Below are 26,293 nucleotides of genomic sequence, written 5' to 3'. Positions count from 1 at the left end.
TCTCCATAACCTTTGCTTGTGCTGTTCTAGTAGCAGGTCTCCAGCAATTGTCCCCAGTGCCTTGGACTGTCAGAGGTTTATTTAGGAGAAGCCATCCCAGTGCTCTTTGACATCTTTGTGGCATTTTTGTGTCACAGAACAGATTTTAGGGCAGTCTCTTATTCCCCTGACAGAACCATTAGGAGTGAACTGTTATTTGCCTTTAACTGCATCACTGCCACGTAGGATAAATGACTTTCCAGAAAGTAATAATTACTGATTCCCTTCTATAATTTCTGTTTAGATTTCCATTTGGAAGGGCTTTCTGAAATAATCCATTTCAATTTTAATTTGTTTAAAGCTGAAATGAGATTTTAATAGCATGTTGTTTGCAGTGTCTGGTTTTGGGTCTGAGCTCAGAATTAACCACAATGCAGAATCAAACCTGGGCCACCACCTGATGGGGCAGGACTGGAGCCCAGGCTCCAGACAGGAGACTAAAACTGATTAAATCACTGGGAAAAGGCAGCAAAACATTTCCTCTCCATGGGAAGGGAGGGTTGACTGGAGACACAGGAGCCTTTGGTGGAGGGATTTGGCTGCCAGTGAGGGGCACAAATGTCTCACACTGGGGCACAGCTGAGGGAGGGGAGGCAACTACAGAGAGCAGCATTTACCTGCACAGGGCTGGCAAAATTGTCCCATTGTCCAGCTCCAAAACCCCCTTGCAGGGAAGGAAACCCTTGGAACAGAACTGTTCAGTATTTATCAGCTTTTGCATAAGCTGCAGTTAACAGCTTAAAAATGAACTAAAATGGTAATTCAGGGCTAAGCCTGAGTGTAGCAGGAACCAGCTCCCCTTCCCCAGAGCCCATCCCCTTTGCCCATCCCCAGCTCCCCTTTCCCCTTTGCCCATCCCCTTTGCCCGTCCCCAGCTCCCTTTCCCCAGTGCCCATCCCCAGCTCCCTTTCCCCTTTGCCCATCCTCAGCTCCCCCTTCCCCAGTGCCCATCCCCAGCTCCCCTTTCCCCTTTGCCCATCCTCAGCTCCCCTTTCCCAGTGCCCATCCCCAGCTCCCCTTTCCCCTTTCCCCATCCCCAGCTCCCCTTCCCCAGTGCCCATCCCCAGCTCCCCTTCCCCAGTGCCCATCCCCAGCTCCCCTTCCCCAGTGCCCATCCCCAGCTCCCCTTTCCCCTTTGCCCATCCTCAGCTCCCCTTCCCCAGTGCCCATCCCCAGCTCCCCTTTCCCCTTTGCCCATCCCCTTTGCCCATCCCCAGCTCCCCTTCCCCAGTGCCCATCCCCAGCTCCCCTTTCCCCTTTCCCCATCCCCAGCTCCCCTTCCCCAGTGCCCATCCCCAGCTCCCCTTCCCCAGTGCCCATCACCAGTGCCCATCCCCAGTTCCCCTTTCCCTTTCCCCCATTCCCAGCTTCCCTTTCCCAGTGCCCATCCCCAGCTCCCCTTTCCCCTTTCCCCATCCCCAGCTCCCCTTTCCCAGTGCCCATCCCCAGCTCCCCTTCCCCAGTGCCCATCCCCAGCTCCCCTTTCCCAGTGCCCATCCCCAGCTCCCCTTCCCCAGTGCCCATCCCCAGCTCCCCTTTCCCCTTTTCCCATCCTCAGCTCCCCTTCCCCAGTGCCCATCACCAGTGCCCATCCCCAGTTCCCCTTTCCCTTTCCCCCATTCCCAGCTTCCCTTTCCCAGTGCCCATCCCCAGCTCCCCTTTCCCCTTTGCCCATCCCCAGTTCCCCTTTCCCCTTTGCCCATCCCCAGCTCCCCTTTCCCAGTGCCCATCCCCAGCTCCCCTTTCCCAGTGCCCATCCCCAGCTCCCCTTTCCCAGGGCCCAAGCAGTTATTGGGATGCGGGGCCCGAGTGCCCTCTGGTGGGAACAGCCCCTTCCGGCCGAGCGCCCGGCACTAATTAATTCCTCATTAACTCACTCTGTGCTGTCGGTGATGCCAGAATTCCGAGTGGTGATGTCATTCCATGCCCCCCAGTCCATGGAATGCTCGGCTTTGCAGCTCCAGTCTCCTTGGATGGGGATGGGATGGGCATGGAATGCTGAGCTGGGCCAGCCTGGGTCCCACACGCTTGGGCATCGTTAGAGCTGCTGACTAATTAGGACACTCCAAAGTTAATTCAGTACTTGTGCCTCTAGACTGTTATATTGCTTTTGGCATCACTTCATATCTATCTATATAAATATTACAGATATATAGATACATAACATATATACATAAAAGATATATAGTTATTTTTAAATGTATATTTCATATATGTTACATGTAAAATAAATACTTGAGCCTAGATATAAATATAAATAATGATACAAATATATAAACAATATATAAAAATATATCATGTGCATTATTATATGCAATATGTATATTAAATATAGATTCAAGTATTTATTTCTATGTGCATATAAATATATAGAGGTTCAAGTATTTATTTTATGCTGATCTATGTTTCTTATCTAAAAAAGTTATAAAGGTTTTACTGCGTAGTGATCTGTGATTTCAGTGTATTTTAATAACAAATCATAAACTCTTCCCATGCCTTTTTTTCTGGGATGTGCAGGGCAGCCTCAGTTCTCTTCAGATTCTTATTGCCTTTTTAAATACACTGAAAAATAATGAAATCATTATAAACACCAGTTGTTTAGCTGTGCACAAGAAGGTTTTATTGTTTTAACGTAATTTAAATAATATCATATTAATTCTTTGAGGATGTTTTGATAATGGCAGCTTTATTTTATTTTACTTTATTTGTTCTATGAATAGGTAAAGGGATGGAAATAGGAATTTGTCCATACTCAGGGAATAGTTGTCAGAAACACCCTTGATATTTTAAGTGGCTTTTTTCTCTTACCATCTATTTTGAGCAGTTCAGAGGGAAGATGGGAGGGCTGGCTGATACTCGAACATGGTTTCAGTGTTTGCCAAAGTCAGAGCACACTTTGGGAAGTCCCTGGTGGTTTCCCTGGCGAGCAGAACATTTTCCATGGGGTGCTGTGGCTCGCTGTCCCTGCGTGCCTGGAACTGTCCCCCTTCCCCTGCCCAGGGTACATCATCTACTACAGCACGGACGTCAACGCCGAGATCCACGACTGGGTCATCGAGCCCGTGGTGGGCAACAGGCTCACGCACCAGATCCAGGAGCTCACCCTGGACACCCCCTACTTCTTCAAGATCCAGGCCCGCAACTCCAAGGGGATGGGGCCCATGTCCGAGGCCGTGCAGTTCCGCACCCCCAAAGGTACCCTGGTCCTGCGGCCCCGCGGGGCAGCGGGGGTGAGGAGCACGGGCTGTGCTCCTGGGAAAGGCAGGGCTGGGGCTGTGGAGGGACATTTTCCATGGGCTTGGCTTGTGTGGAATGGATCCCTGTGGCTGGAGCTCAGCTCTTGGGTTCACTGGCTGTTCCACAGTGCCTGGGGGGCCTTTGGGCTGCTCAGGTGTTACAAACCCGGGGTGGCTGCGGTGACAGGCCAGGTCCTGTGTGCCTGGGAATGAGATGGTGCAGTGGGAGCTCCTGGCATGCAACAGGCCCCTAACTCAGGAACTGATGGTGATGGGCACCATAGTAAAGAGTAAAATGTGAGAGAGCTTGGGAAAACAAAGTTACGAGTTTATTGTCATAGAATCTTATCATAGAATTGGGTTGGGAGGGACCTTACAGCCCATCCATGGGCAGGGACACCTGCACCAGCCCAGGTTGCTCCAAGCCCTGTCCAGCCTGGCCTTGGACACTTCTCCACGTGAGTTTTAGTGCTGAGAATCAAGAGCTATACCCTGTGCTGTGGGAAACTTGGAATTCTGTCTCACTCCTTCAAGCCTTGTGATGTCTCTCTTGTTTTTTCCTCCCTGTGCTTGCCCCACTAAGCTGAGTCCTCAGATAAAATGCCCAATGACCAAGGTAAATGAACAGCCACATTTCTCTGTCTCCATCCCTCACCGTTCTGCTTTGCTGTCCATGTGCTGTGACATTTTCTCAGTGCAACAGGGTCCTGCTGCTCCAACTGGGAGCGGGCGAGCTCCTGCTGTGCTGCCAGGGGAGAGCTGGGAGTCCTGGGCGTGGGTGGTAGGATGGAAAGGGCTCTCAGTGGAGGTGTCCCAGGAAGGGCCGTGGGGGTTGTGCCAGCGCTGAATCCTTCTGTGGGAATGGCTTTGGAGCCAGTGGTGCCCATCCAGCCCTGCCCACGTACGAGGGGGTGGAAGATCAAAGGGATTCTGGTTAGCACAAGTGCTGCTTGTGAGGATTCATTCCATAATAAAGGCAGGGAAGCCCTGGAAAGCTCTGTGCAGGAGAGATTCTGCCTGTCAGCTCATTTGGAGCCCAGACTCTCCTGAGGAGCCCGGCACTGGCTCCTAAAAGCCTTAAGGTTTTAAAATGTTTGCTTGAAAAATGGGAGCTCTGAGCTTCCTACATCGAATTAGAAGGTGGATGTCCCAGGGCTCTTCTTGCTTTTCTTCCAAATAACCTACAAGCCCCATGAAAAGGGGAGAATTAATCTGAAGGGATGAGTTAAAAAGGCCATTGGCAAACAGCTTAGACATGCAATTAAAGAGATCCTAAAGGGGCTCTGAGGGAGCTGCTCCTCTCTTGGCTCCTCAGCCTGGTTCTTGGAGCAATTTATTAAATGTGCTTTTACTCTGTGCCAGGTAATGCTGGTAGCAGGAGCAGTCAGGGAGTAAATTGATCCCCATCCTGGTGTCCTGGAGGTGGGGCTGAGGTATGGGAAGCAGATGCTCCAGTGTCTGCAGCAGGAGGGAATCGGGGAAGGTTACAGGGTTTAGGTGAAAGTTGCTGCTTTCTGTTTCTCCCCATTCCAACCCCATTTCAGCCACTGTCCCATCCTAAAGTAACACGTTCTCCTAGTAATGATCAGTTTTTATCATTTCCTATTTTTTATAAGTCTTCAAAGCCAAGGGTTTTGTTTGAGAATTCCTGTAAGGACACTGGGAGAGTTGAAATCGTGGCAGTAGCTGAAATGTGGGAAAGGGGAAGGCAGAGGAAGTGCAGGAGAGGAGCTGAGAAGCTGCCCTGTGACAGCATCACTGAGCTGCCAAACTGGGACCTGCAGGAAAGAGCCAGAAAGTTACTGGGAGCTGGGAGCAAAACTGAATGGGATCTGAATGGTTCTGTCCTTTTCTCTCTTTTCCTGCTTCAATGTTTTCCTTCTGAACTCGGCACACGATTCTGTTTTCCCACCCCCTTCTGGAGCAGAGCTTGGTCAGAGCTTGGGGCCTGTTGCTCTCAGGTGGTTGCACTGGCCTTGTCCTAAGGCAGAGATTAAGGTCTCTGATCAAGTAAACCCATCCTGAAGTCACCCACAGTGCAAATGTTCTGTCTGGATAGATTGTAACATGGAGGTTCACAGGCTGAATGGAAAACAATTCCAGCAAATGCTGTCTTAAATTGTTCCTGAAAATAGGTCGCAGTGAGTAAGAGGTGGGGCTCCCTGGAATTTATTTAAAGGTTTAAACTGTTGATCTGTGGGTTTAGGAGTTGGATCCTGAGAAACACCTTGGCTGGGTACCTAAATTTCATCCTGAATTCGTCAGGGAGGACCCGGGTTCCATGAGGATCATTGTGCATTGTCTCTCTCTTGCCTACCCCTGATTTTATGTCCCCTGCTGACCTCAGGGCAGTTATTCCCTTCTCTTTCATGGTGTAGTTCAGGATATTGAGCTGCACTTGGCCAAGCACAGGTCCTTGCAGAACTCATTGGAAACATTCCTCATGAATAATTCTCATTCTTATCAGTTAATTTGTTGTTAACTTTGTTAATAGGTGCCACATGGGTTTTTTATGGTGCTGTTTTAACAAAGCATTGCACAGCACTCTGCCAGACGTTTCCTGGAGGCCTAAATGCAATATATTTTATAGATCTCTCATTATGTATCTGCATAGTTACTGTTACCAGCCACGTGTATGGGCTGACATTTAGCTTTTTGAAAATACCTGTTTTCCATGAAACAGAAGGGTGGATGTAAAGTGTGTGCCATCTCCTCTCCATCCCCTTTTCCATCACCTCACCTGCATTAGGGCTGCAGCTGCTACACTAGAAATGCTCAGGGTGTCTGATTGCCCTCCTAAAATATTGCTGGTTCTTCATGTTCCCCCCTCTCCCACAGCTCCTCTGTCTGGAGCAGCTCCTCAGTGCCAGGCTCAGGGGTTCAGAGACTCCATCTGGGGGTTCCCACCTTTCCAGGGCGGCTTTAGTGGCCAGACAGACACAGATACATTAAACACAAACTGTTTGATGCTGTTCCAGTCTGTCTCTGCTGCTGCGGGATTATTGGTCCCCAAAAAGGGAATGCTGGGGCTGTGTCCCCTCCATCCTGGCAGGTCCCTGGGTCCTTTCCATGTCCCGCTGTCCTGCAGTGCTTCCTTTCCATCACTGCAGGCTCCAGCTGCTCTCTGCACACACAGAACGTTCTCCTTGTTCCCCTCCCCAGGTTCAGCCCCTGCCCCTGCCCGTGCCTGGCTTTGCCATTTTGCTTTATTTCAGGGACCAATTCACAGGCTCTCGCTTGAGCTTCAGTTTCCATTTGTTACACATCCTTTAACACTTAGTACTGCCTGATTAAAGGGCATTGTTAACTGAAAACATCCTTCTCCTGACTCTGAAACTGCCACACTGCCTGAGCTTTTGGAGGGGTTTTTTTAGTAGAACGGTGTGAAAATGTGCCAAATATTCTGGATTCCTGTAACCAGAGGAATATTGTTCTTTGCACCGTTGCTGAATGTTTCCCCTGCTCCAGTGTTTTGTCATTAATTTTGCATTAGTGCCTTTTAATGAAAACACAGAGTGGAAGGACCAGGTTTGGATGTAACTAATGGATGGTTCCTCAGGTTTCATCAAAACCATTTTTGTGGTGCCCAGGAGAGAATGGGGAGGAGCTGAAAGCAAGTTTTTATGGCTAGACAGGGCCTTAATATTACATTTACTGTGCTTGGGATCCTCCAGCCATTTCCAGTCTCCCGCAGCTGCTGGAGTTGGGTGTTAGGAAAAGACACCTGGATAATTCCTGTTCCAGGGTGATGAACTGTCAGTGCAAGTGTGGCAAAGCCATTTGCCTCAACATGGGCCTGTGCCTTACTTCAAATGGGCTTTATTATCCTTTTTAAAAGGAAATTAGGAGAGGCTCCTGAGCTTAATTAGCAAAATAATAACTGGGAAACTTTAATTAAAGAGCTCCTTTGGAGAAATGGCTCTTTCCTTGGAGAAACGGGTGCTGTGCAAAGCCTGACTGTGGTGTAGGGACAGAAAAGGAGGGAAAATCAGCTCCTGGGGGCTTGGGGATGTTCTAAAGGAGGACTCAGAGATGCTGAATTGTGGCTGTGTGTGTAAAATTCCACTGTGTCCAACCTTTCCAGCCTCGGGATCTGCCGGGAAGGGGAGTCGCCCTGTGGACTTGGGCCCAGACTACAAACCCCCACTGGGAGGTGAGTGTGGGGCAAAGCTTCTCCATGGCCCAGTTTGGTTCCAGTTTGGTGTCAGCCAGGGAATACTCCAGCAGCAGTTCCAGAGCTTCTGCTCTGTGGGATGATCCCTGTTCCACTCAGGAAATCCTACCACACTCCTGCCATGGTGTCCCTGCTGCAGCTGGGAACTCCTGTGGCATTTCCATACCCAGAGCTGCTCCCAGCCTGGTGTGAAATGGCTGCTGGAGTGGGAAGTCAATTCTGTAGGAGCAGATGAGGAAGGAAAAGACTCTTCTGCTCCTTTTCCTGGTCAGTGCTGTGTGTTGGGATGCCCTGTCCTCAGGGAATGCTCCCTAGTGTTGGATAAAGGGTTTCCTTCGGAGCCAGGTGACGCCAGCAGGCTCCTGATCCAATCCCAGTGGTTGTTGGCTCCAAGGGGAGCCTGTGGTACTGCAGGTTTAGCAGGATCCCAGGCTGACTCTGCTTACAGTGAGTGAGTGTGGTAATTGAGTAAGCTGCACTTAGATTTTGATAGACTTAGTAGGAAATGGATCTACAAATCAACTTCCAGATGGAACAATGGAACAGAAACAGTTGGCAAATGCCAAAGAAGTGGAACACTTCTCCTGAGATCCCTCCCCTCCTGCAGCATGCTGGCTGTCTTTGGTGGGCACTGCTTGCTTTTCCTGTGTAATAAACGAGCCTTTCCTCCCCTCCCAACCCTGGCAGGCAGTAACAGTCCCCATGGCAGCCCCACGTCCCCCCTGGACAGCAACATGCTGCTGGTGATCATCGTGTCCGTGGGCGTCATCACCATCGTCATCGTCGTCATCGTCGCCGTCTTCTGCACGCGCCGCACCACGTCCCACCAGAAAAAGTAACGGGGCTGGGGGCTGGGCCCTGCCTGGCTTAGGGAATCCTGTTGTTTAATTCTTTAGGATGCTTTAGAGTGCATTCCTTGTAAGTCCTGCAGCCTGCAGGTGCTGCTGCTGCTCTGGTTTTCTGTCAATGTCCCAGAGCTCCAAACCATTGGAGTTCACACACGAACCGGGGCAGTGCTTCCAGCTGGGCCTGCACTTGAGCCCCCCTCGAGGAGAAATTGTCCTTTAAAAGGTTCCAAACTGGAGCCAGTCCATGTGTTGGGAGGTGGGAGAGCTCGAGAGCTCAGGCAGCTCCTCACTCCCGCATGTGTGGGCTCAGTGCACAAGCTGTGCTTGACAATACCCAGTTTTTAGCAGGATCACTGGAGTGGAATCTGAATGTGGTGCTGGATTCTTAGAAAAGTGCTCCAAAATCCCAGTGTTTGTGTCTGAATTCTTCCCTCCTTAGAGCATCTACCTTAATGCTGCAGCAGCGATGCTCCCACTCACGGCCCCTGCAGGGCCTCTCTGTGTGTTCTTTGAAAGAGCAGAGCTGTATTTGAAGTTTGAAAAGATGCTGTTAGGCAGAACAGACTTCTAAGGAAGTGATGAAAAGCCAGGCTTGGGTAATCTGCACTTGCTCTGCAGCAGGACCATCCTGCAGAGCTGCAGGAGAGGGAGCAGGGATGGAGGAGCTGGCCCTGGCACGCCTGGCAGCTGGGGCTGTGCTCGGGAGAGGGCAGCAGGGATGGGCCAGTGCCAGGAGATGTGTTTTGTCTTCAGAGCAGAAGTAACCCTGTGAAATCACAATTTCTGAGTGCCCTCGGCCAGGGAATATCTGATCCCTGTCACTCCTCAGCTCCAGTGGGAGCAGGATGTGGGAGTCACCCCTGCCAGAGGCTCTGTCAGTGACATTTATCCATGTCTGAGCCATTCCCAGGAAGTCTGCTCCCAGAGGGACCCCTCCTCCAGCTCTGCCATGGCCCAAAGGGAGGAGTCAGTGTTCCAGCGGGAGTGCTGGAACCTGCATTTTGCTTTCCCAAAATTCTGCCATCCCAAATCTCTGCCTCACCATGGTTTGCTGCTGCTGCTCAGCACAATGGGAACCTCCCCAGTGGGATGTGTCCAGCCTGAGTGGGGCTGGAAGCAGCGTTCCTGTCATTAATCCTGTGTTCCCATCCTCTTGGGATAACTGGCTGTCTGCACCTCCTCCTGCAGCTGCTGCTGGAGCTTGGTGAGCCCGGGATATGGGCACAGCTTGGAATATTCCCTTAATAACCAGAGTTTCTGCAAACTTAATTCTTGTTAACGAGGCTGGGCTGCAGAGCCAGGGCTGCACGTGGGGTACCATCGGAGACAGATTCCAGAGTTCAGGATGTGCTTTGAGGTATCCATGGGGTTCATGTGCAGCATTCAGAGCTCCCTGCCCAGTGGGAAACTTGTGCCCAACAAGATCTGAGGGAAATCCCAGGGAAAAGTTGCTTTTCCAACAAGTGGAGAACATCTCCTTTGCTTTCCTTCCAGGAAACGAGCCGCCTGCAAATCCGTCAATGGCTCCCACAAGTACAAGGGGAACTCCAAAGATGTCAAACCTCCCGACCTTTGGATCCATCATGAGAGGCTGGAGCTCAAACCCATTGATAAATCCCCAGATCCCAATCCCATCATGACAGACACCCCGATCCCTCGCAACTCCCAGGACATCACCCCGGTGGATAATTCCATGGACAGCAATATCCATCAGCGGCGGAATTCCTACAGAGGTGAGCGGCCACGAGCACTGAAATGCATTTTACTGTGGCTGGTGAAATCACTTTATTGAGAGATGATTTAGTTACTCTTTTTTGTTTTTCTTTTCCAAGTAGTGAATTGGGTTTGTTCCTGGTTTCTAAGAGTCTGAAGAGGTTGGATCATGTGTTTTAGTGAGGAAATGGAGCATCCAAGAGTTAAATCATTACTTTCTCTTGGTAAATAGTGATTAGTAATGGGAAGATCATCTCACTTCATATTAAACCACTGGAGCTGTGTCTGACCTTTCAGCCCAGAGCTGAACCACTGCCAGAAGTTTGCACTGGGGCCTGGAGAGTTTCTCCAGTGCCCAAAAGCCCGCACCCTCACTGTCCTCCTCCCACCTTCCAGCGCAGGGGGAAGGGGCTGTTTGTATCACTGGTGGCTGCAGACCTGCCTGGGAACAGGAACAAAGGGAGGAGTGTTGGAACGCTGCTGTGGTTGCCCAGGAGCCTGCCTGCAGAGGAATAACAGGGCTGTTTCCCCTCAGGACACGAGTCAGAGGACAGCATGTCCACGCTGGCGGGACGCAGGGGCATGAGGCCCAAGATGATGATGCCTTTTGATTCTCAGCCGCCGCAGCGTAAGTGAACACCCCCACTCTGGCTGGAGCCACTCCCTGCTCCCGGGAAATCCCATCCTGGGCAGCAGGAACAGCTCAGGGAAGGCTCCTGAGCCCCTCCTGGTGTGGGCAGTGAGACCATGTTGGAAGGGACCAGGAGTGGCTGTACTGGGGTGAGGGCAGGAGCGTGTCCAGGTCTGTCTGTCCCAGGCTGGGGCTCTCCAGGGACAGCCTGTGGGCCTGGCTGCTTCTCGTAATCATTCCCTTGGAACTCTGCCAATGTCCAGCTGTTCCATAGGAGAGAGCTGGACTCTCTGGAGCTGGAATCTCTGTCAGGTTCCCCTGACAGCAGCAGTGGCTGTTCTCAGAGCCTTCTCTGACTTTACTCTGAGCTCCTTGAGACCTCTTTGCCCTGGGATCCTCCTCTGATACCAAAATTATCATTATTATGAAATATTTTAAGAACTAAAAAATATATCTATAGTTTTCAAATGACTCTGAGATGGAAAGGGACTTGGCTGAACCTCTGAACAGCCAGACTGAAACGCTGTGTGAGGACACCAGTGAGGAGCTCGGGAGTTACTGTGCAGGGGCAGAACTGGGAGGCAAAATCACACCAGGCTCACCCGGGCTGAGCTTTAGACTTCCCTGAGCTCTGTGATCATGCTCTGCCTGTAGCCAGGTGACTGCTGCCACAACCCCTGTGTTTTGTGGAATTGTTTCTGAGTAGCCCATTACATCTCCACTTTCTTTTTGCTTTAATTAGAAACTGAACTGAGGGCTTGGTGTTCTTGACCTTACCTACTTTTTCAAGTGTCCTGATGACCTGATTGCTCAGTTTGTGAATTTTCTTGTTCTGTGGCCTTTTTTCAAGAGCAGCATCTTGACTCAGTAGTCTGATCTCCGTGTTGTCTCCCAGCTTCCCATGTTCGAGGAGGGAGCAGAGGATGCAGTTTTACACTGAATTCCTTAGGAGCTGTGTCAGACATGGGTGTGTGACAGGTCCCTGTCCCATGCCAGGCTCTAGACAGTTCCTGCCTTGCCTGGGGGGCACAGACCAGGCCCAGCTGAGGGGCAGGGCAGCATGAGGAAGGTGTGGAAGGTCTGCTGGTGCCTCAGGCTGGAGCTTGGCTTTCACACTTGGACTCTCCATCCTGTTTGTGAAAGCTCCAAGGGCCTCCAGCCACAGGCTCTGGTTTATGGGAGTGGGAACATCGATGTGGGGTCTGCAGGTGCCCTTCTGGCATGGAGCTCACCCTGGCACCCTGGGAGGCCCTTTCTCAGTGGGCCCCACCAGGACCATTCCATGTGTCCAGCTCTGGGCCTGCACAACTTCCCATGGCTTTCTTCCACCCACTGGAGCATTCAGATGCAGTTATTATTTACCTCCTAGCTACTGAATTATGGTAATTCACTGTGCCATTTTAGTTAATTGGCAGTAATGGGGTGTACCTAGTGACTTCCTGCTTTGCCTCCTGGAATACAGAAATTCTGGAAGGATATTGGGAAGCAAAGGGCTGTTTCTTGTCTAACACACCTCATTTCTCTTTATACTGTATATGGATGATAGATCTGTATTCTCTTTACTCTTCTTCTGAACTTTCCTTGGAATCAAGCAGTGCATTAAGAGCTGGTGGCAGAATTTTTGGAGCTGTAATTGGGTGATGTTTTTGTCCTAAGCATGTTTGAGGTGTGATAACCCAGGGGTTTAAGCTGGGCTGTAAATCAGCCGAGGGTCTGGCTCGCTGCTGGAGCAGGGAGCAGGGAGGGGTGTCCCCAGCCTGTCCTGTGTGTGTGTGTTAAGTGTTTCTCTGTCTTGTGTTCATCCACAGCTGTGATTAGTGCTCATCCCATCCATTCCCTCGACCCCCCTCACCACCATTTCCACTCCGGCAGCCTCGCCTCTCCAACCCGCAGCTTCCTGCACCACCAGCTCAGCCCGTGGCCCCTGGGCTCTGCCATGTCCCATTCGGACAGGGCCGACTCCACAGGTGAGAGACCAACCTCAGGGAGGTGCTGCTTTGTGGAACAGTGAGGGGAACACCTGGAAATCGGAGCCTGAAGCTCGGTCAGTCTCCTCTGTGGAGTTCCATGAGGGATGGGTTAGGTACAGACAGAATCCTGGATGGGCTGGGTTTTCCTGGGTAGGTCGGATATTGATCCTTGACATGGTGTCCTTGGAAAAGGGGCTTTAATGTTCTATACACAGCTCCAAACGGGGGGATTCCTCCTGCTAAAGCCTCCAGCCCTGGAGTCTGAACCATCAGATTAAATCTGAGCTGCTTTGTGGGATAACTTTTTCCCTAATTAATACAATTTGAAACCAAGAGGGGAGGAAAGTCCAGGCTTGGCTACGGAGAATGGGGGCACACAGAGAACAGGGGTGATTTCCACGCAGCACTTCCAGGCTTGATCAGAATCATTTGCAGTAGTTCTGGAGAGCACTAAAGTCTCCAGAGCTCTGAAAAACTCCAAAGCAATGGTTTTGCTAAATGTGCACATGGGTAACATGTTGGGATGAAGGGAACTCGGAACTTCTCTGCTTCAAGGTCAACATTTGAAGGGGTCACAGCCAAAAGTGGTGTTTCCTTATGAGAACAGTTCCTGAGGCTGCGAGGTCCATTCCAGCCCACACCATTCCATGAGTCTCAGTAGATGGATTTCAAGTGTGGCTCCTCTGTGACCACCACAGTGCTGTGTGCTTGAAGTGCTCCTAGTTAAAAATGCCAACTCTGGGAGGTACTCTGGGGTAAAAGGAGGCTGCAGATTTGTGTTCTGTGCTGTTTGTCTGAGGATTGGAGCTGTTTCAGTGCCACAGTGTTGATGTGGTGTTGCTGGAGAGGGGGAATCACTCAGCTCTCAGCTCGTTTTGTTCCCATTTGGCCAACAGTCCCCTCAGAGCGGGCCATGGGGGCATTCCCTGCAGACACCATGCCCTGGGAGGAGGGGCTGTGTCCCAGTGGCCCCGGAGCCATCCCAGTGAGGAATAGGGGCTGTGTCCCTGGAGCCATCCCAGTGAGGAATAGGGGCTGTGTCCCAGTGGCCCCAGAGCCATCCCAGTGAGGAACAGGGGCTGTGTCCTGGAGCCATCCCAGTGAGGAACAGGGGCTGTGTCCCAGTGGCCCCGGAGCCATCCCAGTGAGGAACAGGGGCTGTGTCCCAGAGCCTTCCCAGTGAGGAATAGGGGCTGTGTCCCAGAGCCTTCCCAGTGAGGAATAGGGGCTGTGTCCTGGAGCCATCCCAGTGAGGAACAGGGGCTGTGTCCTGGAGCCATCCCAGTGAGGAACAGGGGCTGTGTCCCAGTGGCCCCGGAGCCATCCCAGTGAGGAACAGGGGCTGTGTCCCAGTGGCCCCAGAGCCATTCCAGGTAGGAATAACCCTGCTGGTGTGTGTGTTGCAGAGTCCGTCCGGAACACGCCCAGCACGGACACGATGCCGGCGGCCGCGGCCGTGCCCAGCGCGGAGCTGCCCGAGCCTGAGGGGCCGTTCCTGCCCGCGGAGGAGGAGCCCCAGGGCCCCCCCACGGCCCACGTGCGCCCCTCGCACCCCCTCAAGAGCTTCGCTGTGCCCGCCGTGCCCCCCAGCGGGGGCCCCTTCGACCCTGCCCTGCCCAGCACCCCCCTGCTGACACAGCAAGGTGAGGGATTTCGGGAACAAAGGGAGGGGGGAGTTGGGCAGCAAAGGACATATGGCAGAGGCTGGGGTGGGTTTTGTTGGTGTCATTTTCTGTACATAAATAAGACAAAATTCAAATCCAACACTCCACAATTCAAGTGTTCTTTTCTCCTGATAGAATCCTTTTCCTTCATGGAATCACCCCAGACTGGTTTGGGTTGGAAGGGAGCTTTAAAGCCCATCCAGTGCTGTCCCCTGCCCTGGGCAGGGACACCTTCCACTGTGCCAGGATGTTCCAAGCCCCAGTGTCCAGCCTGGCCCTGGACACTTCCAGGGATCCAGGGGCAGCCACAGCTGCTCTGGGCACCCTGTGCCAGGGCCTGCCCACCCTCACAGCCAGGAATTCCTTCCCAATATCCCATCCATCCCTTCCCCTTGGCTGTGGGAAGCCATTCCCTGTCCTTACTCTAGCAGACCCAGTGGCCCGAGCTGACCGTGTCCCAACCCTTCGCAGCTCCCGGGCACCCCGTCCACGCGGTGAAGACGGCGTCCATCGGCACCTTGGGCAGGACTCGGCCGCCCATGCCCGTGGTGGTGCCCAGCGCCCCCGAGGTGCAGGAGACCACGCGGATGCTGGAGGACTCGGAGAGCGTAGGTACCCCTGCCCGGGCGGGCAGGGCCGGGGCTCTGCGGGGATCCTGCACCCGCACCTTCAGGGCACGGGGGAGCGGGGCTGGGGGCTGCACCGCCCGGGAAGGCGGAGAGAGCGGGGAGGGAAGCACCTCCTGCAGGGAGGGTCCTGCTGAGCCCTGCAGCTGCAGCTCCCCCAGCTCTGCAGAGCATTCCCAGTGCCATTCCTGAGCCCTGCAGAGCATTCCCAGTGCCATTCCTGAGCCCTGCAGAGCATTCCCAGTGCCATTCCTGAGCTCTGCAGAGCATTCCCAGTGCCATTCCCCAGCCCTGCAGAGCATTCCCAGTGCCATTCCTGAGCCCTGCAAAGCATTCCCAGTGCCATTCCTGAGCTTTGCAGAGCATTCCCAGTGCCATTCCTGAGCTCTGCAGAGCATTCCCAGTGTCACTGCACATGGAACATGTGGCCTTGATGTCAGTGTGTTCCAAGCCATCATCCCAAATATGTTTGTAAATTCCCATGGGAAAGTTTCCTGACTTTTGGGAAAGGTGCAGCCAAGTGTTGGGCTGCTCTGGAAGCAGCTTTTAAGAAATGTTTTGGGTGTGAGGCCTGGAATTTTCCTTTTGGACTGCAAGCCAGGGAGTTGCTCCTGTGGCCATTGTCACCTGTTAATGCACAAATATTCGCTGCAGCATCACTGCCACCGGAAATGCTCACTGGGAATTTATTTTTCCTCATTGTCCTTTTCTTTTGTCACACCTTTTGTACTCTCCTGGTTTTATTTCTGACTCTGGTGGTCTGGAAACTTGATCTGGTGCCCTTCTGTCATGCCTGCTTTATTCATTTTGTTTGGTCAGTACCAAATCCATATTCCTCAGCAAATTTGTAATATTTAAATAGAGCCATTAGTACATTTTTTCATTAATTTATTAGTGCAAAGTAGAGTCAGCACAAAAAAAAAAACTAACTAATTTTAACTAAATTACTGGTTCAACTATGAGTCTTAAAATGTAAATTCCGAGTTGCAGTGTGGGGTTTAGGGTTGGGTAGTGATTTGAATTCATTCTGGGTTTTTAGGAGAAGCTGTAGGAATGAGTCTGAGGAATGAGTTTACTTCCAGCTGCTGCTCTTTATCCCTGTCAGGAGCTGGCAGAGAAGGTGTTGGGCACAGGACTGGGATGACTTTGCTGGTACAATGCAGAGCTTTGGTAAACTGCAAGTTCTTTGCTATTGAAATGAAGGAGGAGGTTTGAGTGTGAGAACAGGTCAGGGTTGGAAACTGCTCAGAACTGGGAAGGATTGGTCAGGAAGGGTTTGGAGATGAACCAGGCCACGGTGTCTGTCCACAGTGGTGACAGAAACCAGAGAGCTGAGCCTAAAAATGTGTGGGTTTAGCAACCACCCTGATCCCAAAACAGCTTTGTCAAAGTGATTCCTTTGACCTTTTTCCCCACTAAGCTGAGAAGATTCTTCTCAACTTCCTGCTTTGGTTCAAAGACAGGGATTGAGACAGGGAAACAGGGCTTGGTCAGTGGAGCCACAGCTGCCCAGAGAGCTGCACTGGAAAAACAGGGCTCTTTCACATTATTAATTGGTGTAATGGTCGATAAATCCACTTGTGCTCATCCCGAGTCGGGGCCAGGACCTGCACCAGGGAGTGCCCATCCCGGGGTTCCTGCTCAGCCCCAGCTCTGTGTGAGTGACCCTTTGCCAGGGAGTGCCCATCCCGGGGTTCCTGCCCAGCCCCAACTCTGTGTGAGTGACCCTTTGCCAGGGAGTGCCCATCCCGGGGTTCCTGCTCAGCCCCAGCTCTGTGAGTGACCCTTTGCCAGGGAGTGCCCATCCCGGGGTTCCTGCTCAGCCCCAGCTCTGTGAGTGACCCTTTGCCAGGGAGTGCCCATCCCGGGGGGTTCCTGCTCAGCCCCAGCTCTGTGAGTGACCCTTTGCCAGGGAGTGCCCATCCCGGGGGGTTCCTGCTCAGCCCCAGCTCTGTGTGAGTGACCCTTTGCCAGGGAGTGCCCATCCCGGGGGGTTCCTGCTCAGCCCCAGCTCTGTGTGAGTGACCCTTTGCCAGGGAGTGCCCATCCCGGGGTTCCTGCTCAGCCCCAGCTCTGTGAGTGACCCTTTGCCAGGGAGTGCCCATCCCGGGGTTCCTGCTCAGCCCCAGCTCTGTGAGTGACCCTTTGCCAGGGAGTGCCCATCCCGGGGGGTTCCTGCCCAGCCCCAGCTCTGTGAGTGACCCTTTGCCAGGGAGTGCCCATCCCGGGGTTCCTGCCCAGCCCCAGCTCTGTGTGAGTGACCCTTTGCCAGGGAGTGCCCATCCCGGGGTTCCTGCTCAGCCCCAGCTCTGTGAGTGACCCTTTGCCAGGGAGTGCCCATCCCGGGGTTCCTGCTCAGCCCCAGCTCTGTGAGTGACCCTTTGCCAGGGAGTGCCCATCCCGGGGTTCCTGCTCAGCCCCAGCTCTGTGAGTGACCCTCTCCCTGTCTGCAGAGCTACGAGCCGGACGAGCTGACCAAAGAAATGGCCCACCTGGAAGGACTCATGAAGGACCTCAACGCCATCACCACGGCGTGACCGCCCGGCCGTGACTCCAACCCCGCCGCCAGTCTCGGACTCAGCCTTGGAACACAAGGAATTGTACAGAGGAAAAACTAAAGGAAAAAAAAAAAAAAAAAAGGAGAAAAAAAGAAACCCAACAAAGCAGAAAGAGGGACAGCACATGAGAGCAATGGAGGGAGGAGGAGAGGAAGCAGCCAGAGGTGACCCGAGTGTCACCCCCTGTCCTGCAGCGCAGCCACGCGGGATTCCAGCGGCGCCCGGCAGGATGGGCCACGCCAGCCAGGCTGGGATCCAGCAGGACAAAAGCAAAGCAAAGTGGACTCGCCGTTAGTTTTTTTCTGGTCAGGTTTTGTCTCAGTGGTGTGATTGCCCTGCCTTTTCAGTGTTGGACATTGGCATTTATGTACAATTTTATTTGTGTTTTTATTTTATCTTTTTTTATAAAAAGGAAAAAAATATTGTAATAAAAAAAAAAGGGAGAAACTGTTGTTTTCCACAGCCTAGGCTGAGGTTTGACTGCTTGTTCTATTGTGTATGAAAATTCATTGCCAGTGTGGGTTGTTCAGTTTTGTTTTTTATTCTGCGTATAATTACGTCCCCTTCTGGCAGTTAATCCATGGCCTTTTGGGATGCTGCACTGCTCTTTGTAAGCTTTTTTTATTATTTTTATATTATAATTATTAAAAGCCTGACTTTCTCCTCTCATCACTGTGAGATTCCCGGTCTGTTTGAATTGAGGTGTAATTGGAGAGCCTTGTTTGTCGCTTTTTGTGCAGTTTCAGTATTTTCAGTGGGGGGAGAAGTAGCTGGGGAAGGGGAGGGGATCCCGGGGAGGGTTCATTCCTGTTGTTTTCCTGTCTTTTTCCAGTGACTGGGAAGACTGAAGGACATGGAAACATCCTCAGCTGTACTGTGTGTCTGGTCACTGAATGCAGGGAGAGTCCTTTAGGAACATTCTGAGAATTCCTCCTGGGAATTGGGGTTCTCCTGTTCAGGTGACCCTACAGGAAGCTTCTTTTGGCAGCTGTTTTGTTGTTGTTGTTGGTTTAAAGATGGATCAGGAGCCTTGGAAGTGCAGAGTGGGAGATCAGCCAGGCTGCAGGGCTGGGGCTGAGCCCCCTGGGCTCAGAGAACTTCAGGGTCTTCCCATTCCCAGCACCCCAGATCCTGCCTGGAGAGCACTGAGTGCCCACAGGGTCCTGCAGCAGCAGCCCTGGCCCTGGCATCCCAAAGGGAATCCTGCTCTGAAAGCTTCTTCGGCCACAAAACAAGGCCGAAATGTGGTTTTTTTACACTTTGGAAACCATGTGGAAAGAAACCCAGTGTTGGTGCCTCGGGTGCTGGGCACAGACCCGTCTGGGAAGGGAGCAGAGGGAACAGGAGCTCCGGGAGGGGAGGGAAGAGGGATTTTCCTTCTCTCTCTGTGTGCTTGCCTGGCTCTGCCCTTCTCTGCATGAAAGGAAGGGGCTGGAGTTCAGTAAATGAGAAAAAGCAGCTGCCAGTGAACTCCTGTGCAGTTTCACTTCCAGGATAAAAGGAATCCCAAACTTCTGAGGGTCCGGGGCTGGAATTTGGGAAGCTCAGGCCCCTCTGAGCCTCTGCCAGGGGAAATGCTGTGATTTCCACTGGAATGGCAAAAAGAACTTTGCTTCCTTTGCTTCCCCTTGTCCCCTGAACTGGAGCTGAAGCTCCCAGTCCTGGCACTGGGAGAAGGGAGAGCCACGGAACCCCCGGGGAGAGCAGGGATTTGGGGTGGGGTCACTCCCTTTCTTTTCCTGGACCCTCTGTTGTCATTTCTGGGCCATTTCCTGCATTTATTTATTATCGAGGGAGGGGAGGGAATTAAAGAAATGGGAGCACCATGGGCCACCTGGATAATTAACGTTTGGACTTTTAATCAGTACAATTCAGGGCAAAATAAGCTACAGAACATGTATTTAAAGAATAAAATCCACGCCTGGCCTGCGAGGAGGGTGTGGACCTTTTCCTTTGCCTATTTTTTACCTGTACCCAAAGAAATGCCATCACACACACACAGTATTCCCAGCTGGGGGCCTTTGTGAATATTCCTGATGTAGAACACCATGAATGTTAATATTGTCATTGAATTTGGGGAGGGGGAATATTTTTAATGATAAAACAACTGTTCAAAGTTGGTTTTTTAAGGTTAAACTGAAAAAAAAAAAAAGAAAAAAAAAGAAAAAACATTTATTCGATTCAGTGTACAATCTGTATTGCACTTTTTCACATTTTAATGCTACGTTTTCTTACATCTCCTGTGACTTTACCTTTGGAACATTGTGTATCCTTGTAGTGTCATAGTCCAGCTGTGCAGTGACAGCTTCCCTCGGACATTTGGGGAAAAGGAACAAACCAAACCTGTACATTGTTTTATGACTCTCATGTAGAAGGATTTCAAGGACTGCTGTAGATGTCGACCTTTCTGTACAATTTTTTTGCTTTTCTGTAGTATTTGCTGTATCCTCTATGGCTTTTTTTAATAACTTCATGTTTATTATTTTGTATTGGGCATCCAATACACTTTTTTTAATCCAATCAACTCCTGGGCTGCTTGGAGAGTTTGTTTGATTATTCCTAGTCGGTACAGTGACCAGGTCTGGAGTTTTACTTGCCCTTCACTTTGCTGTGGGTTGTGTTCTCCAAAGAAAGAAGAGGAAAACTCTTCTCCCTCCCTCCCTCCGGCTTTCTGCAGACACTGAACTTGGAACATCTCCCTGTCTCCCTGTTCCAAAGCTCCACTGTGAAATTATCACCTTTTAATTAGCAAGCAAAGAAGGAGGGAGTTCAGATCTGTGGAAGTACAAACAACAAACTGGGGAATCATGGAAAAACAATACCAGAACCGTGGGACATTGCACTTCCCGTATCTGGATTGTGAAGTGCAGTAATTGATCTCCTTGTTGCCAGCCCCGGCCCACTGCAGCCGCTCGGTTCCACACTGGAGCCTCTCCCCGGTCCTCAGCCCCTTCCCAGCCGTGTCCCAGCCCCTGGGGCCACCAGCCCTTCCCTGCCCGAGCCCTGCGCCCAGGGCCGGCAGCCGCTGCCCGTGTCCCAGCCCTGCTCCCGGTGTGTTCCTCACGTCCTTCTGCTCCCTGCTTCTTTCCCCTCACACATCCAGGTGGGAAGGGACCCTGGAATTGTCCTGGAGGGACGCCAGGGCCCTGGGGCGGGGCAGGGCTGGTGGGGGGTGCCGGGGAGAGAAATGGGGAACGTCCCCTGAGTCCTGGGGGAGCAGAGAAACCCTGCCTGGCCTCACCAGCTCCGAGCCCAGGGGCACTGCCCGGGGCAGGGCGGGCAGGGGATGGGCTTTTCCAACCCAAACCGGTCTGGGATTCACACGGAATCACTGAGGTGGGAAAAGAGCTCCGGGATCATCGAGTCCCAGCTGTGCCCGGTCCCCACCTTGTCCCCAGCCCAGAGCACTGAGTGCCACCTCCAGCCCTTCCTTGGGCACCTCCAGGGATGGGCACTCCAAACCTCCCTGGGCAGCCCCTGCCAAGGCCTGAGCACCCTTTCCATGGGGAAATTCCTGCTGCTGTCCACCCTGAGCCTGCCCTGGCCCAGCCTGAGGCCGTTCCCTCTCCTCCTGTCCCTGTTCCCTGGCAGCAGAGCCCGACCCCCCCGGCTGCCCCCTCCTGTCAGGGACTTGTGCAGAGCCACAAGGGCCCCCCTGAGCCTCCTTTGCTCCAGCCTGAGCCCCTTTCCCAGCCCCGTGCTCCCGGTTCTGCGACACCGACAGCGTTCCCTGGGGCCGGCGGAGCCCCTTGGCTGTGTCGCTGTGCCCGGGGCCATGCCGGGGCCGTGCCGGGGCCGTGCCAGGGCCGGGGCCGTGCCAGGGCCGTGCCGGGGCCGTGCCGGGGCCGGGGTGGCACCGCGGCCCGGGGACAGCAGATGGCAGCGGTGCCTCGCTGCTGAGAAGCGGCAGCGCTCGCACGGCCCGAGCTGAGCTCCGGGAAGGGATGAGGGACCCACGTCAGTGCTGCTGCTCCAGAGGGGCAGCTCAGGGAGGAACTCACTCTGTAAACCCGGGTTTTCCATGGAAGCCTTGGCTTCCAAGCCAGAACCACGGGCTGCCTCGAACACCTGCAATAAATCCGTGCAACACTTGCAGGCTTTTGCCCTGTAAGAGCAGCCTCCCATCTCCACCCGAACTGAGACTGGGCTTAAACCCAATCCCTCTTCATGTCAATAAAATAATTCCTGCAGCAGCTGAGGGTGATTTAACTCAACAGCTTTTGCCAAAGCACCGAACCATTACAGCTTTTCATAGGATCCCGGGATGGTTGGGATGGAAGGGACCTTAAAGTTCATCCCACCCCATCCCCTGCCACGGACAGGGACACCTTCTACTATCCCAGGCTGCTCCAGCTCCAATGTCCAGCCTGGCCTTGGGCACTGCCAGGGATCCAGGGGCAGCCACAGCTGCTCTGGGCACCCTGTGCCAGGGCCTCACCACCCTCCCAGGGAACAATTCCTTCCCAATATCCCATCCAGCCCTGCCCTCTGGCACTGGGAAGCCATTCCCTGTGTCCTGTCCCTCTATCCCTTGTCCCCAGTCCTTCTCCAGCTCTCCTGGAGCCCCTTTAGGCCCTGCAAGGGGCTCTGAGCTCTCCCTGGAGCCTTCTCCTCTCCAGGTGAACACCCCCAGCTCTCCCAGCCTGTTTTTCGGATCAGAGCTCCCCCACCCCACAGAGGCTTCCAGCAGGTTACACATCTGGCCCCTTGTGACTCCTGAAAGCCAAGCTTGGAGCTGCACTGGGGCTCTCCAGAACCTGCCAGACACGATAAAATCCCTGCCCCTAAAGCGGCTTTGGCAGCTCTGCAGTGTGGGGGCACCCTGGAGGCACCGGGGACAGACATCCCAGGACACCGGCAGGACCCACAGGCCGCAGCAAGTCTGGAAAGGGGAAGCCAACCCTCGGCAGGCAGAGCGTGGCAAAGCAGCCAGGGGAGCACGAGCACAGAGGTGGAAGAGTGGGGAACAGCCCCAGCCCCAGCCTGCACCCGCCTGGGGAAGGGACAGGGAAAGCCGGAGTGCCACAGGTGCCAGGGACAAACTAAAATCCCGTGAGGATTCAGCCCGTTCTGGGGGCTCCCCCTTTGCTGTGGGGAACGTTCTGAGCAGCACCTTCCCCTCCACAGCAGGGCTGGAGGCAGCTGCAGGAGGAGAGCAGAACAACCTGTTCCCTGCCCTGTAGTAATCCAGAATCAACTTTTCCCAGCTATTCCCAATTCCAGCTCCTGTTTCCCAGCCTTCTGCCAGCACACACTGCCCTTCCTCTCCGGAGGCACAGGGACCATGGCTCCCACGGGGCTGTAACTTTGGGCAAACCCTGATTTTCCCTGGTAATTTCTTAGGAGGAAATCCTGTTCCCCAAGGAGGCTGTCTCGGGACCTCCCAGCCCCAGGGAGCTCTGCCCACAGCGGGTTGGTCACAGTGGCAGTGTCACCACAGCCCTTTTTTTGCACCAGTGCCACCCTTGGGGACAGGCGGTGCTGCTCCTGTAGCTGCAAACCCAGACACGGGCCAGCGCTGGGCTGCGAGATTCTCCAGCTGCTGCAGAGGCTGGGACAATTAAAGACAGGCTGGAGATGCAGCAATGAAATCATCGCTCATTAACTTAACCCAACCAGGACTCGCCCTCGGTGGGCTGCGGGCAAGGGGAGGCGGAGCTGCCACGGGCTCCTGGAGCTTTGGCCGTGTCCCTTTCTCCCTTCTGTCCTTTCAGGCTGGCTGTGCCTCCCCTCTTCTGATCTCCCTCAGGGTGAGGGCAGCGCTCCACTCCCGGATGCCAACCTGAGGGGAAAAGAATCCCGACCAGTGGCTGGCAGGGCCCCAGAGGCGGAGCTGCGGCGTCCCCTCGAGGGTGCTGGGAGGCCCCGACCTGACCCCAGCCCCCCCCGGGGCCCTTTCACAGCGAGCACGAGGCTGCTGCTGACCCCCAGATCCCACCCTGCAGGACAGGGGGACCGGGCTGGGGACTCCCGGCAGCGCCCGGGGGTGCGGGACACAGGTTTGGGGTCGGACACTCCCGGAGAGCCCGGGCAGGGCCTTTCCCAGTGGAAGCCCCGGATGGCTGCGTTCCCGACAGCCGCATCCCGGCATCCTCGTGCGCCAGGAAAACACCGGAGCCCATCGCTCCCCGTGGCAGCGTCTCCATGGCGACAGCATCCCCTCCATCCGTCCCCTCCGTCCATCCCCCCCTGCCGGGGGCCGGCGCCGGGCGCTCCCCTCCCGGAGCTTTCTCCGGCCGCTGTCCCGGCGCATCCCCGCTGCCACCGATCGGGCCGCGGTGACAAACAGCCCCTGTCACTGCCGACAGGCGCTGAGGCACCGGCAGGGAGCAGCTGCCAGGGAAACCTCGCCAGGGGCTCTCCATACTCCCGGTGCCACCCCAAACCCTCTCCCAGCGCCCCCCCAGCCTCGAGGGCTGTCCCTGGGGCACCCTGGCTGGGGGTGTCCCTGGCCCAAGGAGCAGCGTCCCTCCGGCACCGGGGCCACATCCTGCCCTCCCCACCCCTCCTCTCCCTTCCCCACCCCTGCCCCTGCCTGGCCGCTCCTGCTCCTGGGATTTCTCCGCCTTTTCCTGCAGGGGCACAGAGCCCTCACAGCATCCCCGCGTCCTGAGGCCGGGCTGGAGGAACAGGGGCTTCCACGGCTGCATTCCCTGCTGGATCCCGACAGCAATTCCTGCCCTCCCTGGCCCAGCTCCGAGCAGCAGCACGGATCACCGGGGGCGTTTTCCCACTTGGAGAAGAAGGGAGAAAAGCTGTGCTGGTGCAGGCAGTGCCGGGAAGGGCGGGAAGCCAAAAGGGACAAGGCACCCCCAGACCTGGGGCTGGGGGGAAGAAATGCTGCCCAGTCCTGGCCCCAAACCTGCCAGCACAGAGGGGACCCTAAAAACAGGGCACACAGCCCCACTCCCAGATCCAGCACCTTCCAGAACCTTCCACTCCAACCAAGTCCCCTGGAGCCCCTCCTGATAGAAGCAGGAGTGGCCAGGGGACAGAGCACAGGGCAGGGCTCAGCCTTTCCCCACAGCTGCCCCCCAGCAGCCAGGAATTACAAAGGCCAGCAGCACCCCAGAAAGGTTTGGGTCACCCCAAAACCCCCACTCTTACCTAGGCAGACACAGGAGAACCTGTTGCTCCTTCCTGCTGCTCCTTCCTGCTGTTTGCTGCAAGGAGCTGGACTGGGAGAAGCCAAACTGGAACCTGCTTGTACCTCATGCTCCTCAGCTGTTCCCCATCACCTCCATCCCAGCTGTTCCCCATCACCTCCATCCCAGCTGTTCCCCATCTCCAGCCCCAGCCAGGGCCCTCCCCAGCTGCAGGACATCTCCCTGAGTCCCAGCCCAGCTGCTCGGGGCTTTCTCTGCCTGGAAAGGGGGCTGGGAGCAGTGGGGCACTAATGGGGTGGGAGCTGGAGCGGGGACAGCCCTTCCTACCCGGGGTTGCTTGGGGAGAACCACTGGAATCTGGTAAACCCATCAAGCAAGGAACAGCATCCCAAAAAATGAGAAATGGATGCTGAGTCCCCACGGTGCTGTGACTGAGGGGCTCCCAGAGGATACCCCAGAGTGCCAGGGCTGGTGCCCGCCGGGCTTGATACCACTTGAATCAAACGCTGTGATTTAGGAGACCGCTTGGCTGGAGACAGGGAGGGATAAAAGGTGTGAGTTGTGCCACGAGTGTCCCTGCTCCCCCGGGGGTATCCGCAGCTCCCGAGGGATCTGTGGGGTGGGGCTTTCGTGGCAGCGCGGATTAAAGCCACGCCTTGAGCGTCCTTGCAGAGCTGAGCGCGGCTGCCCTCGGTCCCACGGCCCCCCCAGCAGCACCGGGCATGGAACACGAGCTGTGCTGGCGCTCCAGTCTCCGCCGCAGGAGGCACAGGGAGAGGCGAACGATCCCTCGGGACAGCGTTCCTGCCTGGCATTGCAGCCCTGCACAGATGTGCCCTCAGCCCCGTGCCCTCCTTCCCGAGGGTCCTGTGCCCCGGGGAATCCGCCGAGGCTGCTCTGGGGGAGCAGGAACGCTCACGGAGGAGCAGCACCGGAGGCCTGTCCTCCATCCTCCCTCCCGGGACTGAGACGTGACCGGGCTGCCCAGACCCTGGTGGCTCTGGGGCTTCGCTCCAGCAGCACCGGCATGTGCCAGAGGCTCCCCCTGCCTCGGAGCTCCCTTCCCCAGGGGCTGCTCCCAGGATGCGGAGGCGGCTGGGCCAGCTGGAGCCACCGGCACTGGCAGCTCCAGCCCTGGGCTGGCCTGGCCTTGCGGAGGGGCTGAAGGGATGGGCACCCTCCTGGCCGGAGCTGACCACATCCTGCGGCCACGGCGCTGGGCAGGAGCCCGGAGCCGGGGCTGGGCTGGGCTGGGCTCAGCTGGCCCCGGGCCACCCCCAGGTACAGGGTGGAGGGGACAGCACGTGTGCAGCTCCCCGGGCACCGCGTGAGCCCCGCTCGCACCCCGCTGAACGAAGCGGCTGTGTGAAAACAGGAATGAAGGGAAGAGGGGAAAATGACCCTGAAGAGCTCTCTAATTTACAGCACAGCCGGGAGAGCGGCTCCCGGGGAGGGCAGCGCGCTCCGACACGCGGCACCGAGCGATGCCTTAACGCCTTCCTGCCCGGCTCCGCGCCGGCCGCCCCCGGCCCCTTCCCGGGGCACAGCCGGCTCCCGCCGCGCCCCTGCCCCGCTCCAGCCCGGGAGCTGCTGTGTCTCCTCAGCGAAACAAAGGAAAATCTTCCTCCTGGAAGGCTCCAGCAGAGGTCGGCTCAATCAGGAGCCTGGGGAAGGGACCGGAGGGAGCAGCGGCCGCCGGTGATTGGGGTCGCTGGGAGGCAGCTGGGC

At 54.8% G+C, this 26,293-nt stretch overlaps 1 protein-coding gene across 6 annotated transcripts in view; it reads left to right on the top strand.

Moving 5' to 3' along the window:
- Positions 1 to 18,128, top strand: part of NEO1 (neogenin 1) — a 166,124-nt gene extending 147,996 nt beyond the window's left edge. For 4 of the 6 annotated variants that reach the window (XM_069025638.1, XM_069025636.1, XM_069025635.1 and 1 more), the window contains exons 20-28: positions 3,040 to 3,234; positions 7,360 to 7,428; positions 8,137 to 8,284; positions 9,792 to 10,030; positions 10,546 to 10,638; positions 12,450 to 12,608; positions 14,018 to 14,254; positions 14,747 to 14,883; positions 17,355 to 18,128. In XM_069025638.1, coding sequence (XP_068881739.1) covers positions 3,040 to 3,234; positions 7,360 to 7,428; positions 8,137 to 8,284; positions 9,792 to 10,030; positions 10,546 to 10,638; positions 12,450 to 12,608; positions 14,018 to 14,254; positions 14,747 to 14,883; positions 17,355 to 17,438 — 1,361 coding nt within the window. In that variant the 3' untranslated portion in view covers positions 17,439 to 18,128. Of the gene's footprint in view, positions 1 to 3,039; positions 3,235 to 3,858; positions 3,892 to 7,359; positions 7,429 to 8,136; positions 8,285 to 9,791; positions 10,031 to 10,545; positions 10,639 to 12,449; positions 12,609 to 14,017; positions 14,255 to 14,746; positions 14,884 to 17,354 lie in introns of all 6 variants that reach the window. The other 2 variants (XM_069025641.1, XM_069025639.1) reach the window with 2 other exon arrangements.
- The last annotated feature ends 8,165 nt before the right edge of the window (positions 18,129 to 26,293 follow it).

This window comes from Aphelocoma coerulescens, chromosome 10, assembly GCF_041296385.1.
Source record: "Aphelocoma coerulescens isolate FSJ_1873_10779 chromosome 10, UR_Acoe_1.0, whole genome shotgun sequence".
In the NCBI taxonomy this organism is placed as follows: Eukaryota; Metazoa; Chordata; class Aves; order Passeriformes; family Corvidae; genus Aphelocoma; species Aphelocoma coerulescens.
This window is presented reverse-complemented; position numbering and strand designations above follow the sequence as displayed.